Source organism: Chiloscyllium plagiosum, chromosome 22, assembly GCF_004010195.1.
Source record: "Chiloscyllium plagiosum isolate BGI_BamShark_2017 chromosome 22, ASM401019v2, whole genome shotgun sequence".
NCBI classification, from domain to species: domain Eukaryota; kingdom Metazoa; phylum Chordata; class Chondrichthyes; order Orectolobiformes; family Hemiscylliidae; genus Chiloscyllium; species Chiloscyllium plagiosum.
Genome location: NC_057731.1, coordinates 7567431 through 7580313, shown reverse-complemented (window position 1 = coordinate 7580313; position 12883 = coordinate 7567431). Strand labels below are relative to the sequence as shown.

The window sequence follows — 12883 nt, the reverse complement described above, 5'->3', positions numbered from 1 at the left end:
TATCCGTTTTTGGCGAATACCTTGTATAGGTGTTCCTCTTCTTCTTTTTGCAGTTCTGGTGTACTGCAGTGTGTTGTGGCCCTTTTGTATAGTGTCCTGATGCAGCTTCATTTGTGTGTGTTGGGGTGGTTACTTTCATAGTTTAGGACTTGGTCTGTGTGTGTGTGGCTTTCCTGCGTACCCTTGTAGTGAATTCTTCTAGGAGCAGTTGCTGCTCCTAGAATGTAATTGACTGCTTAAATCACTCAAGATAGTCTTTTATTTGATTTAATCCCTTTACAATAAAACACTTTGTAGTTTTCTGCTCAGTTTCAACAGCTGCTTTCACACCTCCAATTCTTTCTGGTGGATTTTGACAGTTGGAATAACTTGTTTTTTGTACCCTCTGGTTCTTGAGTGTATCAAATTTAAAGTTGAAACTTTATTGCTGGAACAGCACAGCAGGTCAGGCAGCATCCAGGGAACAGGAGATTCGACGTTTCGGGCACAGGCCCTTCTCCTGAAGAAGGGCCTGTGCCCGAAACGTCGAATCTCCTGTTCCCTGGATGCTGCCTGACCTGCTGTGCTGTTCCAGCAATAAAGTTTCAACTTTGATCTCCAGCATCTGCAGACCTCACTTTCTCCTGTATCAAATTTAAATAAATTTAAAAAAAAAACAATATAAGGCTGCCAGGTGAACTCAGGTAAGTGGCTGTTCTGAGCAAAGCTATGGTTTAAATGAAAGCTACCAGCCATTTCTAGTCCTTGTTTCTGGTGGAACTACCTTCCTTCTGTTATCTGTTGTAACATCATTTCTGGGCCTGGCCCCCTCTCCCGGACCTGGGCCAGTAATTCAGGCCCCAACCATGTGTCCTGAACTACTAGCCATACATTCTAAAGTATTTTTCTGCCCCTCGAGTTGATTTTCCCTGCAGTATTTTCACGACCTACTCTTCCATGTTCCCTTCCTCCCATTTCTCTTTCCTCTCTTCACTTCCAAACCTTTGATTCTAAAGCTCCCCTACTCCAGTTTCCTATCATTTTAAAACAACACAAGCTTTAAGTGAACGACAATAGATTGTGTATGGGTGTGTTCTGCCATTAGTTGTGCTTCCAATATATGCGAATCCTGCACCTGAAGAACTACAATATAGAGTCATAGAGATGTACAGCGTGGAAACCGACCCTTCGGTCCAACCCACCCACACCGACCAGATATCCCAACCCAATCGAGTCCCACCTGCCAGCACCCGGCCCATATCCCTCCAAACCTTTCCATTCAAATGCCTCTTAAATGTTGCAATTGTCCCAGCATCCACCACTTCCTCTGGCAGCTCATTCCCTATATGTACCACCCTCGGGTCAGGTATGTTTTGACGCCGTCCTTTTGGTGCCGATCATTTGGCCCTGCCGTTTTGGCGCTCATTACTTTGGTGCCGAGCAGTTTTGGTGCCCATTCAGAATTTTTTAAAAAGTCTTCTTTGGTTAAAGAAGAGAGGATGACTAACGACCCGATGTAATTTTCTCAACTAGCAAGAGTCGATGGTCAAAGCTGTAATGACCTGCTGTAGATTCAAATCTCATTTTGTAATAATTTTCTCATTTAACAATTGTTAATATTCATCTACTGCCTTGATGATACTTAAGCCCTTATGTCTTCACATTGGAGAGCTGTAATACAATTTTCTTTCTATTTTCTTGTAGAGCCCATACCAGAAATGGCTGAAAACATTCGAAGCAAGAGAGACAAACCAAAATTTTCACACGATGGTTATCTATATGTATTGGCGCCAAAACAGCTCAGCGCCAAAGTAATGTGTGCCAAAACAGTTTTGAGCCAAACTGGCAGGGCCAAATGATCAGCACCAAAAGGGCAGTGCCAGATAGTCCCATTCTGCCACCCTCTGCGTGAAAAAGTTGCCCCTTAGGTCTCTTTTTTTTTATCTTTCCCCTCTCACCTTAAACCTATGCCCTCTAGTTCTGGACTCTGTGACACCAAGGAAAACACTTTGCCTATTTACCCTGTCCACGCCCCTCATAATTTTGTAAACCTCTATAAGGTCACCCCTCCGCCTCCGACACTCCAGGCAAAACAGCCCAAGCCTGTTCAGCCTCTCCCTATAGCTCAAATCCTCCAACCCTGGCAACATCCTTGTAAATCCTTTCTGAACCCTTTCAAGTTTCACAATGTCTTTCCGATAGGAAGGAGACCAGAATTGCACGCAATATTCCAAAAGTATCCTAACCAATGTCCTGTACAGCTGCAACATGACCACCTAACTCTTATACTCAATACTCTGACCAATAAAGGAAAGCATACCAAATGCCGCCTTCACTATATCTACCTGCAACTGCACTCCAAGGTCTCTTTGTTCAGCAACACTCAATTAAGTATATAAGTCCTGCTAAGATTTGCTTTCCCAAAATGCAGCACCTCACATTTATCTGAATTAAACTCCATCTGCCACTTCTCAGCCCGTTGGCCCATTTGGTCAAGGTCCTGTTGTAATAAACTGAACAGGCTACAAAACTACCAAGTAGGTACAGTCAAGATTAATCATTCAGAAAGGAACTGATTGTGAAATCTATTTGTGTTTGAAATGTTGAATGTTTTTACCAGAAGGGCTGCATGCCGTTCAGGCACCTAGGAGTTCTTGCGCCCATTACCAGCTCGAAGATGTCTTTAGACGATTTCCCTGAATGAACTAGTGCCATTAAGCTTCAGCTACTAGAATGTGACAGAGGGATCCCTTCCTTTTTAATCTGTGTGCCACCACATTTTAGTGTGTACATTGGTGCATGGATTTTATTTTTGATTCGTGATTGTTCTGAACTTTGCAATTCTTGATTGCAAAGGAACAGTCTTAACAACTCTATTCCTGCTTCATCTCAGGCCTTGTTGCTACATCACATATACTAGACTGGTCTGTTCCCTTTTGCCTGGACACAGTTAATTGACATGAGGAAGATCTGGTGGATGAATACAAAATAGAACTTGTGCTTGAAAGGTCTTACAAAACTCCAAGTAATGTCTGAATGTCATAAGATTAATTTAAAAATTGCAAATTAAACACCAGTGTGTCGATAGTACCTTCCCTGCATAAGAAGGTTCATCTTTATGCTAGGTTGTAAATATTTTACTTTGAGCTAGAGACTGATATTTTGTTTAATTTTGCGAATGCACTGCAGTATTTAGGTTAGTGATATGTTTTGCAATTACGTGTAAGAAAATTGCTGCCTGTTAAGTTCCTACCATATGGCCCTTTATTGAATGCTGGTTGCGGTAAAACAAATCCTCTTGCTTTCAAGTATACCCAATAACAGGTTTCTGGTTGTGATAAATGAAAATCACTTTCTGGCTGATATAGTGGCAGGAAGGTAGCTTGTTTTGGAGCTGTTGCAGTTATTGTCTTAACATTAAAACAATTGTTGTTGCAATGATAACTCTAATAAGCAGATCATTACGAAATATGTGCCTTTGCTGTCTTGAAAAATTATAAGTGTGTCCAAGATACTTGGGGTCCCTAGAAATGGAACCTATATCATTATTTTGTGACATTTGTACAGCTACGGTTCGACTAGATGCATTCTGAAAGCAGTTCTGGGAAATTAATTCTAAAACTGACATTTACAGTATCTAACTACTAAAGTTTCTGACAGTTTTGTTTAATTGTTAGAATATATCAACTCGAAGTTGATGAACATTCAGTTGAAGATCAACATGCTAGGATACATTTCCATTCTGAAAAGTAGTGTCTCGCTAATTTATCAGTTTTGCAGCAATGTGTAGTCTTACTATGCATCACTGTTTCTTTTCAATTCACCCTCAATATTTTTAGTGTTTTAGTGCTCAGGATATGGCATTCTATGATCTAAGGATTGACAAGTCTTGGCTTTCTCAGTACCTTGCTTATTCTTCAACCTCTGATTTAAATCGGGTTCAAGTTCATTCTTCAAACATAAGCAATAATTATGTCCCTACACTAACAGTTCAAAAATATTTCACAAAACATCTTGCAGTTGAGTTTGTGCGAACCACACTGTCAGCATAACCTGTGAGGTACTGTGTCAGACATTATTACAGAAGATGATTGTAACTGTTCTTTGTTTTTACACAGGGAATGACTTTGTTGGGGTAACAATGATATTTTCTTTTGGTCATTTAGGAATTAAAGGACTTGCAACTCGACCCGCCAGCTCAATGTTCAGCAGGTCCAGCGGGAGATGATAGTAAGGGTCCTTTTTAAGATTTACACTATCAAATTTATTTTCAAAGGAGATTTTATTCTAAATATAGCTTAATATTTCTTGCCTTCAATATTTAGTGTTCGCTTGGCAAGCCACTATCATGGGACCTGTAAGTAGCTCATAATTTTCTTGTTGTGTTATTCAAGTTTTCTGTGAAGCCCTGTTTGTGTTTAACGTGTGGGATTTTCTTTCCCCCCCAGTATGACAGCCCATATCAGGGAGGAGTTTTCTTTCTTGCAATTCAATTTCCTACAGATTATCCTTTTAAACCGCCAAAGGTAACTTCCATTTAAGATACTATGCACTTTGGAAGGGAGGAAAAGTAATTTTATTATTTCCAGTTGTAACAGTAATTTTTTCTCTTGTGAAGGTTGCATTCACAACAAAAATATATCATCCAAACATAAACAGCAACGGCAGCATTTGTCTTGATATTCTGCGATCACAGTGGTCACCGGCATTAACAATATCAAAAGGTATGACCAATGTTCTTAGTGTTGTACGGTTACTTTCTTGAATGAATCTATTTTCTTTTAATCAATAATCTCTTCTAGAGATTTTATTAACGTGGTCAACCAAAACAAAAAGCCCTTTTTGTTCAACCAAATAAACATTTAAAAATTGGAGGGAATCATTTGAAATATAAAGACCTGGTATTGAAGTCCAGGCTAATGAGTAGTGTCCTGATAGCTGGCCAGTCTCCATCTATCTCCCATGATGGTTCTCCATTCACAGGGTAGAAGTTTTCAACTAGTAAAGTTGTGTAAGACTGCACGTTTTATGACAGAGAAAGTTCACAACAGTGGGCAGAGCATTAATGTATACGTTGGAGAAGAATGGATTTTCCTTTGGAAATCTAATCTCTAGCTCATCTGGTACAAAATGCGAGACACAGGAATATCAGAAGAATTAGGGGTGAACTTAGGTGACTAATTCTGAGTTGTTAAAAGCTTGAGTGCTTTATCTCAAATGGCTCTTGAGACAGATTATCAAAACATTGTCTAGAATAGAATTTTTCTGAAAAAGAAGAGGACCAAAAGGTTTGGGTTAAGGATATGGAGCTGGGGTTATAGTAGATGTGTTGTTGTGGTTCTGTTCACCGAGCTGGGAATTTGTGTTGCAGACGTTTCGTCCCCTGTCTAGGAGACATCCTCAGTGCTTGGGAGCCTCCTGTGAAGCGCTTCTGTGATCTTTCCTCCGTCATTTATAGTGGTTTGAATCTGCTGCTTCCGGTTGTCAGTTCCAGCTGTCTGCAGACGGTTCGTCCCCTGTCTCAGTAACATCCTCAGTGCTTGGGAGCCTCCTGTGAAGCGCTTCTGTGATCTTTCCTCCATCATTTATCGTGGTTTGAATCTGCTGTTTCCGGTTGTCAGTTCCAGCTGTCCACTGCAGTGGTCGGTATATTGGGTCCAGGTCAATGTGCTTATTGATTGAATTTGTGGATGAGTGCCATGCCTCTAGGAATTCCCTGGCTGTTCTCTGTTTGGCTTATCCTATAATAGTAGTGTTGTCCCAGTCGAACTCATGTTTGCTTGTCATCCGCGTGTGTGGCTACTAAGGACGACCAGCAACACGAGTCCACTCATCCATAGATTCTATCAACAAACACATATATATACCCAATATACCGGCCACTGCAGCGGACAGCTGGAACTGACAACCGGAAGCGGCAGAGACAAACCACTATAAATGCCGGAGGAAACAACACAGAAGCGCTTCACAGGAGGCTCCCAAGCACTGAGGATGTCACCTAGACAGGGGACGAAACGTCTGCAACACAAATTCCCAGCTCGGCGAACAGAACCACAAAAACGAGCACCCGAGCTACAAATCTTCTCGCAAGCTTTATAGTAGATGTCTCTGGTGTTCGAGCCCAAGTACAGTGCGAAGCTTCAATTCTGGTAGACCTGATGTTTGTTTTCTTGTATTCACTGCAGTTTTGAGGGAATGCAGCATTGTTGGTGCCATATTTCAGATGAGATTTTCAACTAAGGCCACAACAGCCTTATGAGGTGTGCATACAAGATCCTCTATCACCTATTGAAAGAAAGGTGGGGACAACCCTCCTGGTGCACTGGCCAATATTCACCCATCACGAGATCACTAAAACAAAATAACTGGTTGCTAATATTGCTGCTGTAAGAATGTGCACTCAGACTGACTGCTATCTGACTGATATGTTCACTTATGCAATAATGATAGCACTTCAAAAGAATTGCATTGACTGTGAGACGCTTTGCAATGTCCTATAATGTACAACATAATTTTGGGATATAGTCTTAATTACACCGATTCATTGTGTGATACTTGCTTTTTGCCAGCTGTCGTTTGAAGAGTAATGAACATTTTTCTTCTTTCTGGACAGTTTTGTTATCTATTTGTTCACTCCTATGTGATCCTAATCCTGATGATCCACTGGTTCCAGAAATTGCAAAAATGTACAAAACAGATAAGGAACAGTAAGTAGCATCTGTGGAATTCTGAGCATCACCCAAGAGTATAGTTCAATCAACTAGAGGGGGAAAAAAACATAATTTGTCACGTTTATACCTTTATCAAAATGCAAGCAAAAATCCAGCAATAGCTTTTTGCTCCTATAAATATGCTGGTTAACTGTTGGATTATGTGAATATTAACGGGAGGTGCTTTGTAACTAATTACTTCAATCAACTGGAGGAAAATTACATTCTATTTTATTGTAACTATATTTGATAGAGTCAGAGTTTTACAGCACAGAAGGAGGCCCTTCAGCCCATCATGTTTGTACCAATCATCAAACATCCATCTGTTATAGTCCCATTTTCCAACACTTGTATGCTGTGGCATTTGAAAAGTTCATCTAAATACTTAAATTCCCTCTCAACTTCCTGCTCCTTATTTTAAAACTGTACTATATCTATGACCATCAAAATCTTGCACACCTCAATCAGATTCTGCTCCCCCTCCAACTACTTCAGCTTTCTTTGCTTTAAGGGAAACAACCACTGTCTATCTAGTCTGCTTTCATAGCATTGATTTTGCAGGGAAAATTTAGCTATCCCAAGTGGAAATTATCCTTTTTAGTAATTAGCTTTTAATTAGTAATTTGTAATGATTTTCTAACAGTAGCTCCTTAACGTAGATGTGAGGCTGACTGACCTGTAGTTTCTTGGTTTATCCCTATCTTGAATAATGCTAGTTGTCTGACATCTCTCCTGTGACAAGAGTGTATGAAAGTTAATATCAGAGCCCCTGAAATCACCTCCCTTGCCTCCCACAGAATGGCTGCTGCTGTTCGGTGATTTCTGACCTCCGGCCTGAAGGAGCCAACACATCCTTCTAGAGTTGTGTGCAGCTATAGAAATTCCTGTCTGTGTCTCACTGTTTAATTGCCCACTACTGTTCTCTTTGTCTTTCTGCTCACCTTGAATGTAATACACTCTGGGGCTTTCATGCCTAGCTCATTTGTTCTGACTGCTGGCTACCCATTTCCACTGCACTGTGGGGGGACCACATCTAAAAATATGTACAACTTTGATACACCTGTAATTGTTAGCATTTATATTATTTAGAAGTATTTTAAAAACCCTTGCATCTGATTAGTGCAGTTTCTGATTTTCAATGACTGAATTGCTAGAGAGAAACTGAGACTAACGAAGATTCATTCCTGTTCTGAAGATTTTGTCCTGTTCTCTCAATCCTTCAATATATCTCTGAAATGCTAATTCTTTGTACAGGCTAGCATCTCCTCTCACTGTAGGGGAGTTGTAGGGAGACTTGGTGTCAGTGGATATATTTCTGTTTGTTTTAGAACAAGGCCATTCTCTCCAGGAAAATCAGCTCCCTGTTCGATAGTGTTGTTATACACCTCTGGAGCAGGTGGGACTTTAACCCAGGACTCTTGGCTCAGAGGTAGGGACACTACACTAGTGCTATGAGGCCCTTCACTCATTTTTTTTTTGTGGACCTATCCATGACATGGACTAGGTTTATGAAGAAGCCAAGAATATCAACAGAGCTATAGATTACCCCTCTACTTGCTTCAGCACTAAAACTTGGTTATGACTAACTTCCCATAAACCTGTAGGAAGGCCGCCAGAGCACTGATTTCAGAAGATGTATCAACTAGGTACCTGCAGAGAACCCACGTGTTTTAAGTGAATTCCCAATCTTTCTGTTTTAGACTGCAGAACCAATTGAGGTAGGTGCTGCTGGAGAAGACTGAAATAGATGAATTGGAGAATGCAGATCAATTGGCATTATTGCAACTGATTTGAACATTGTTATCGGTTTAACTGCCAGAGTTCCCTTCGTAATGCGAGGTCCTCCAGTTAACTTTGTATTTGGTGAAATGCCAGTTTAGTGCTAACAGCAGTATTAAGTTCAGGTATATAAGATTTTATTAATTCACATTCACTGAAGTTTGTATGTTAGAACTGTTAAAACCCATGGACTTCATCTAAAGCCTTTATACAAATAGTCATCTGGTTGTACAAAACAGACTCTACTTGCCAACAGATCAGCACTCTCCACTCCAACACTATAAATGTTGGTTTCACCTTAAAGTGGTATTTTTGAGAAATGTTTTAATGAGTGCAAGATAATGTCTCTTTTTCAGGGTTTTGAAATCACTTGTGTCTATATTTTTATTAGTGAATTTAATGCTAAGTTTGTTTCTGTTTGATAGATACAACAAGTACGCAAGAGACTGGACTCAGAAATATGCAATGTAGAATTGGTGTTGGATATACTGCAACCATCCAATAGAAGAAAGTGACAACACTATTTTTTCCAATTGAAACACATGGAGTTCACAATAAATATTCATTGTGGGCGATAAGTACTGTAAATTTTCTTAAGTGCAAACAAAGTATGATTGTTTTCAAAACTACAAACTGTTCTTGCAGTAATTGCTAAATAAGCAATGACGTTTACCAATAAAATTCCACGTAGTGGTGTTTTCTCTGTTCTGACAAGCGTTCCAGTGCTAATTCTGATTTGTTATCTGGTACAACTGCTAATTCTATGCATTTTGGGCTGGTATTAAGTATTTTGAGTCAGTTTTTTTTCTCTTTGCTGCACTCGTTCCAAGATGTCGGTGAGAAATACGGGGATAAGCTGGTTGCCAACAATGATTTCAATGTCAAAAACTGCACAGGTACAATTGTTGGCCTGCCCATTGTCTGTGCATTCCATTCACTTACTGGAAGTGATGGAGTTGCATCAGTCTCTTGTTCAGACTTGGAGTCAGTTTTTTTTTTTAAAAGTTGTGCAGTTGACCAAATCACTCATCAAGCCTTGTACTATGTTGCATCAACCAGACGATAACAGATTGAAAATTATCTCTTGTAACCAAGATAATTAGAATATTAATTTTCAATCTGGTTTAATGTCTTTTCATTAGGGATAGAATTGTATGTCTACATGGTGCTGGCTTTTTCTATTTAACGTATATAAAGTATTACCTACCTCTGGTAGAATGTATTTTTCCTTGCCTATTATCCATCTCACTGATTACAAGATTGTTTTGGACCCCCCTCTAATTGGTTTGCCGCACTCACTTATGTTTATCCAATTTGAAATAAAGTTGCTTTGTGAACGATTTTGCATTAAATGGTAAATTAAATCACAGCCAATTTTCCAATTGCCTGGATTCCTTAAGTTTGAACCAATGCGTCAGAGGCAATTTAAGAACGAATATCTGGATTATTTAGAATATCGGTGAAATCATGTATAAAAATTTATTTTGCAACCAAAGTGGATGATGCTTACAACAAACCTTGAATCACAACTGAACTTCTGACTTTATAGATGTGACTAAAAAATGCACCTTTTTCTCTAAGCTGAAGAACTGAAATGCTGCACTTGTAATTAAAACAGTTGGACTGTTTAGCCAGTGATTTGTCTTTTTTTTTAAAAAAAACTTTTTTCTGTTTTGTCTGACTTATTCATCTTTACTGAAATCTGCATAAGTCTGTATATTAATACATATTATTTTGCAAGGTACATATCCTGTTTTGTGATCGATCCCTTACCCTTCTCCAAAGCCAGTTTTTTTTTGCTTATTTGAAATATTAACCCTGCCTTTTCAGTGTTTTAACCCACTGTCAGAAGTTCTGAACTTGAAACCCTACCTTCCTGTCTCTCCACTAGACTGAGTGTTTCTAGACTGATTTTGATTTCCAGAATCTGCGTATTTTGCTTTGTTCAGACTGATGTTTCACAGGGGCTGGCCCACGATGAACAAAAGCTGGATTAAATTGTCAAATAGCCACTTTGAAGAAGACTTTAAGGCAGTGCCTGTAGGAGTTAGGTTTTTCAGTGATATCACTGGCTGAGAAATGCAAAGCAAGAGATGAAAAGGAATTTCTTGTAAAAGAAACACGCGAGAGGGGCTTTTCTCCACTTCTGATAACTCATGGCTAATTGTGCATATCTGTTTGATTTTAATTGTTAAAATCTAAAGCAAAGTTACCAGGCTTGTGCAACTTTCACTTTTTGTCCAAATAAAAATGTTCACAAAATTTAGTTCACGTTGGTAGCTGTTATTTGTATTCTGTATATTTTGTCTAGGTTTGTTTCAACATTAATATTGGTATTCTCCCCCCCCCCCCCCCACTAATTTCTGACATGGTAACAGCTGAGCCTTCAGAATTTTTAAAACTGTGCTTGTGGTTGTGCATACTGCACGGTGTTTACAACAAAAACTTATTTCTAATATATATAAAATTGAACTTGTGTGATTTTATGGTGTTGTGTGGTAGAGCTACTCAACAAAATACACACTTTGCTTTAGAAGCTATTTGGCATCATGCCAAGGGAAGTAGTTAAAAGGTTCGACCACATTTAATAAACCTAGTTGAAATTTGAGGTGGTAACTAATGTGGTAATTATAAATGTTATATCTTCTAATCTGAGTTAAAATCTCTATATTTCTGACCCCAGATCAGATGAAAAGCTGTGCACATCTTTACATGATTATTTTTTAAGCCACAATAGAACCTATCTAGAGAGCAAATAGAAGATCAAGGCAGTGCAATACAAGTTGCCTAATGCCACAACAGAAATGTCCAGTATTCCCATCAAACCGTACCATGAAAGAATTGCACAAGGATTAGGGTGCAAATAGGCCATTTGGATCTTTGAGGGTGCCTCATGTTGCTGTGTACTGTCCATGGTGTGAACAAAAACTAATGGAAGCTTTTGCAAAAGGTTTAAGCTGCAGAAGATTTAATTGACCTGATATTATCAGACTGCAGATGGGTAGAAATAATAGCCATTTTACTTCTGTCCCTTTTTTATCCTCTTCATAACTATTCACCCTCTTGAAACCTAATTTTGTAAAGCGGTTAGATTCCCCATAACCCTCAAAGGTTGTCAGCATTTGCAATTATTTTGATTCGATTTTCAACAATCTTAGACTGAAAACCTTATGGATGTAAAATGGAATTAACCAGTTTCCAAATCTCCCCACCCCAATCTCATCCCAGGTCCAGTACTCCCTCTCCACCATGTCCCCATAATACCTCAATCTTCCTTCCCACCTATCTGCTCCACCCTTCCCACTGACCAATCATAGCACGGTGGCTCAGTGGTTAGCACTGCTGCCTCATGGCACCAGGGACCCGGGTTCGATTCCCACCTTGGCCCACTGTCTGTGTGGAATTTGCACATTCTCCCTGTGTCTGTGGGTTTCCTCCGGGTGCTCCGGTTTCCTCCCACAGTCCAAAGATGTGCAGGTCAGGTGAATTGGCCATGCTAAATTGCCCATAGTGTTAGGTTCATTAGTCAGGGGTAAATGTAGGGGAACGTTTCTGGATGGGTTACTCTTTGGTGGGTTAGTGTGGACTTGTTGAGCTGAAGGATCTGTTTTCACACTAAAGAATCTAATCTAATCATAGCCACATTCTCCCCTTTCCCCCCCCCCCCCCCCCCCCCCCCCCCATTTATCTTGCAACCCCCTTCCACTCCCCTATTGAAAGGTCCTGTTGACTCCCTTCATCCTCTGACGCTGCTAGATCTGTTGTGCTTTTTCCAGCTCAACTCTATCCATTCTGAAAACCATGGATGCAAGTTATCCCATTCTATTATGAAATCAGTGAGAATGGAGTGCAGACTGGTAGAAATAATAGCCATTTTGCTTCTGTGTCTTTTTATCCTTTTTATGACTTCAACCCCTTGATGCATAATTTTGTAAGGAAAGCAAAAGAGTGTGCATGCTGCAAATCAAATAAAAGCAAGGCGCAGGAGAAACTCAGCAGATGTGGTATTATCTGGCATCCCACATGGTCAGTGCCCTCCAGAGCATCTCCTCCATTTTCTGCACCTCCGTCCTGGACCCCCCCGTCCTCACCTTCCACCCCACCAATCTTGGGAAACAGCGCATCATCCCCTGCCATTTTTGCCTCACCTCCAAAGGTTCCTTCCACATCCACCAGAGATTTTCCTGCACATCCAAACACCTCTACCATGTCCCTTGCTCTGGATGTGGTCTCCTCTACATTGGTGAATCAAGATGCCAACTCAGAAACATCTCTGGGACATACGCACCAATCAACCCCACTGCCCTGTGGCTGACCACTTCAATTCCCCCTCCCAATCTGCCAAGGTTGTGCAAGTCCTGGGCTGCTGCCTCAACCAAATCCTTAACCACCTGAAGTCTGGAGGAAAAACACCA

General features: G+C 40.2%; 1 protein-coding gene across 5 annotated transcripts in view; it reads left to right on the top strand.

Moving 5' to 3' along the window:
* ube2d1b (ubiquitin-conjugating enzyme E2D 1b) overlaps nucleotides 1-10734 on the top strand; it is a 30474-nt gene extending 19740 nt beyond the window's left edge. The window contains exons 2-7 of one of the 5 annotated variants that reach the window (XM_043712358.1): nucleotides 4146-4209; nucleotides 4305-4336; nucleotides 4428-4505; nucleotides 4598-4703; nucleotides 6593-6686; nucleotides 8894-10734. In XM_043712358.1, the coding sequence (XP_043568293.1) occupies nucleotides 4146-4209; nucleotides 4305-4336; nucleotides 4428-4505; nucleotides 4598-4703; nucleotides 6593-6686; nucleotides 8894-8939 (420 nt within the window). In that variant the 3' untranslated portion in view covers nucleotides 8940-10734. Of the gene's footprint in view, nucleotides 1-4145; nucleotides 4210-4276; nucleotides 4337-4427; nucleotides 4506-4597; nucleotides 4704-6164; nucleotides 6279-6592; nucleotides 6687-8893 lie in introns of those variants that run through there. The other 4 variants (XM_043712363.1, XM_043712362.1, XM_043712359.1 and 1 more) reach the window with 4 other exon arrangements.
* Nucleotides 10735-12883: the final 2149 nt, after the last annotated feature.